Genomic DNA, 3,290 nt, shown 5'->3' with positions numbered 1-3,290 from the left:
GCTGCCTGGGAAGCCGTGCAGGCCCTGATTTGTGGATTTGAATTCCTCAGCCCTCAGATATGATTGGCTGGCTTAGAAGCCATGAAGGCCCCAATATGCAAATTTGAATGCCTCAGGACACATATATGATTGGCTGGGAAACCGTGCAGGCCCTGATTTGAAAATTTGAATGTCTAAGTCCTCACAGAGGATTGGCTGCCTGGGGACCTGGCAGAAATATATAGAAATACTATGATTAAGCATAAATACTACATTTAGTAGAAATACTATGTTTTAGCACAAATACTATAAAAAGCAGAAATACTATAATTTAGCAGAAATACTATATTAAGCACAAATCCTATAAAAAGCAGAAATACTATATTAAGCACAAATTCTATAAAAAGCAGAAATACTATATTAAGCACAAATCCTATTAAAAGCAGAAATACTATATTAAGCACAAATCTTATAAAATAGAAGAAAAAGTATGATTTAGCACAATAGTAATAAGTTAAACAGAAAAATTGGAAAAGCAAAATGGACAGCTGAAAAAATGCTGAACATGCTGAGGGTCCCTCAAATATACTTGTTAAATGAAAAAATCAGCAAAAAAATGCACAGGGAGAGAGAAGTAAGTTTCTAGGTCAGCCTGGGAGCTGCTGAATTTGAATCCACCAATCAGAGAGCCTGTGTACTTTTTCCCGCCAAAACAGGTGCATCTTTTTACACACGCAGCAGAGAGAGTGTAACAGTTGCTATCGTAATGCAGTGTATCACCACATGGCGGCGCCTCCTGTCTCACGACTGGTGTCACCCCCTTTTTGTTCTTCTTCGCACTCCTCCTGTAATGGATGCTCCCGTGTGTACGCGGACTAGTGTGCTCTTCAGTAATGTGTGGTAGAGGTAGCACTTATTTTTGATATTGTAAATAAATGAGTACTTTTTGGAAAGTCAGAAGCTGTTGCTCATTCGCTATCCACCTGCACACCTCCGCGGCTGGCTTCATCTCCACCGCACGTTACAACTGGCGCCCGAACTTTTTCCCCTTGGACTTCAGACGATTTTTGCATCCCGCCGAGGATTCTTCTCTTCTAGCACGTGAACTGTCTCGGAAATCCCCCAAGTTTTGCGGACGCTCGGACGTTTTCTCCAGCCATGGCCGCAGCCTCAGCTCAGGTGGGACCCGACTAATTTCTGGATACCGCGGTGTGCCGCTGCTCTGCTTGGGAGAAAGAAAAAGAGAGAAGCTGACTCCGCGACGCGAATGGACTCCGTGGATTTGTTATTTGGACGTGCTGTTGGTTTCGTCTTCTAAGGATTAATTCTTCTGTGGAGAGCCTGGACATGAACATTTCTGCTGGCTTTCCATTCCCCTTTCCCTCTGCTGAGACTGACTGTAGCACATGTAAGTGAGAACTTGGCCGACTACAACCGTTGTTGCTGGTCTTCGGCTCAGTATAACGAAACGATTTAAAATTAATCTTTGCATTTTTGTCTTTCTAGTCTGATCTGACTCTTTTACTACTATATCAATAACTACACTGTGCCCTGGAGCGGCTTAATTTTTTTGAAATCACAATGGCACACTGCCCAGACGACTCTGACTCAGACATGGAACTTACCTCGTTACCTATGTGCCAGATAGTTGAAAATGTGACTCCTAGCCTTAGCCAACAAGTGGTGGAGTTAAGAACTGAGGTGAATAAGCTTAGTGATTGTTTACGTGACTCACTGAACATACAGCAGAGTTTACTAAGGCAGTGGGACCAACTCACAATGGGGAGCTCTCCCCCTCCTGCAGTCCCACAGTCTCCTGTTTTCCCAATGGCCACATCGACACCTCATGTTCCTGCGAGAGACAAAACTGAACCCACCAACAGTACCAATCCGTTCCTGCCCAGCAACCCATTTCAACCTACAAATCCTTTTCTCCCATCTCACTCACTTGAGCTCAGCAGCACTTCCAGAGTGATTGCGGCAGCTTTACATCACGCAAAACTGGAGCCTCCTGTGTATGCTGGGGACGGCAAAGTGCAACCTGAGGACTGGTTAAATGCAGTTGGCACATACAAAGCCTCATTGAACCTAACCGATGGGCAATTGCTAAACGAACTGCCACACTTTCTTGCAAAAGAGCCCGGGAAATGGTTCAAGGCATTGAGCTCCCACATCACATCATGGGCTCAATTCTGTCAACTGTTTAAGACAGTTTTTCTGCCCTCCGACAACCAAGAACGCATCCTGAGAGGAATTTTGGATCGTGTTCAGGCTCAGGACGAACCACTCCCAACCTTTGTTGCCCACATGTTGAGTGAGTTTGACAAACTGAAGAGTCCTCCACCTGAAAAAGACAGAATCGACCTAATTAGTAAACATGCTCTTGAAAAATACAGAGTTGCCCTGTATGGCGCTAATGTCACTTCTGTAATGGACCTGCTGCTACGTGCTCATGAGCTTCACTCAGTGCTTGGACCACAAAGACCACAGCCTGCTTTATGTAGCAAAGACAACTATAAGCCTGAACCTTACTGCTTCAAATGCTCTCAGCCAGGGTTCACCACACGCACCTGCCCAAACTGTAACACCCAACCTCATTTGCCACAACGAGCCTCGAACACCGCTAGGCATGGCCCAGTCCAGCCATTGCCGGCACCTGGCCCCTCTGACCCTGGCCATGAAAAGGTGGAATTAAGCAGCACCACATCCCAGCCACAATACAGGCAGTCGGGAAACTACAGGGGGGGGAGGACATTTCACAGAGGCCAACCTTCCCCCAGTTACTAACGGAGCCTCACACGCCCGATTCACTACAGGGTGGACACAGTCTTGGACACTTGGAAGACAATTTTTCACAAGTCCACTGGAATACCCCACTAAGAACGAAAGTGAACTTCAATGCTTCATCTGTGGATGCTACCCTCGACACGGGTGCTTCCCTCTCGGCTGTACGAACAGATCTCATTCAAGTAAATGACTCTCACCCTAGAAACACAAGTGAGTGGAATGGTCCTGCAGTTAACCTTGCCAATAATGCTCCCTGTATCCCTGACGGTGTTATTTGGCTCAATATTGGATTCATGAACAAGAACTTTTACCAGCGTTTTGCAATAATACCAGATTTGTCCTCTCCTTTCATTCTGGGAATGGATTTTATGGCAAGAGCTTCTGTTTCTATTCACATTCCCACTAGAACCGTCTACATTGAGGACATCCCCTGCCCACTCGCAGACGATGAAGAGGACCTTCAAAATGATTACTCACATTCACCTGGAACACTGATGTCTTTGGACTTGGTTCGCTCAGACTTA

The 3,290-nt window shown here is 45.7% G+C and overlaps 1 protein-coding gene across 1 annotated transcript; it reads left to right on the top strand.

The window, feature by feature from the left end:
• Nucleotides 1-1,451: 1,451 nt before the first annotated feature.
• LOC146628491 (uncharacterized) lies at nt 1,452-3,290 on the top strand. Its single transcript, XM_085359566.1, has one exon. It carries the CDS (start codon nt 1,561-1,563, stop codon nt 2,764-2,766), a length of 1,206 nt encoding a protein of 401 aa, XP_085215692.1. The 5' UTR covers nt 1,452-1,560; the 3' UTR covers nt 2,767-3,290.

This window comes from Diplotaxodon limnothrissa, linkage group LG7, assembly GCF_057381915.1.
Source record: "Diplotaxodon limnothrissa isolate DT_005_m linkage group LG7, D_limnothrissa_male_GT1.1, whole genome shotgun sequence".
Lineage (NCBI taxonomy): Eukaryota > Metazoa > Chordata > Actinopteri > Cichliformes > Cichlidae > Diplotaxodon > Diplotaxodon limnothrissa.
Note: the sequence above shows the minus strand (reverse complement) of the source record. Positions and strands in the feature narration are given on the sequence as shown.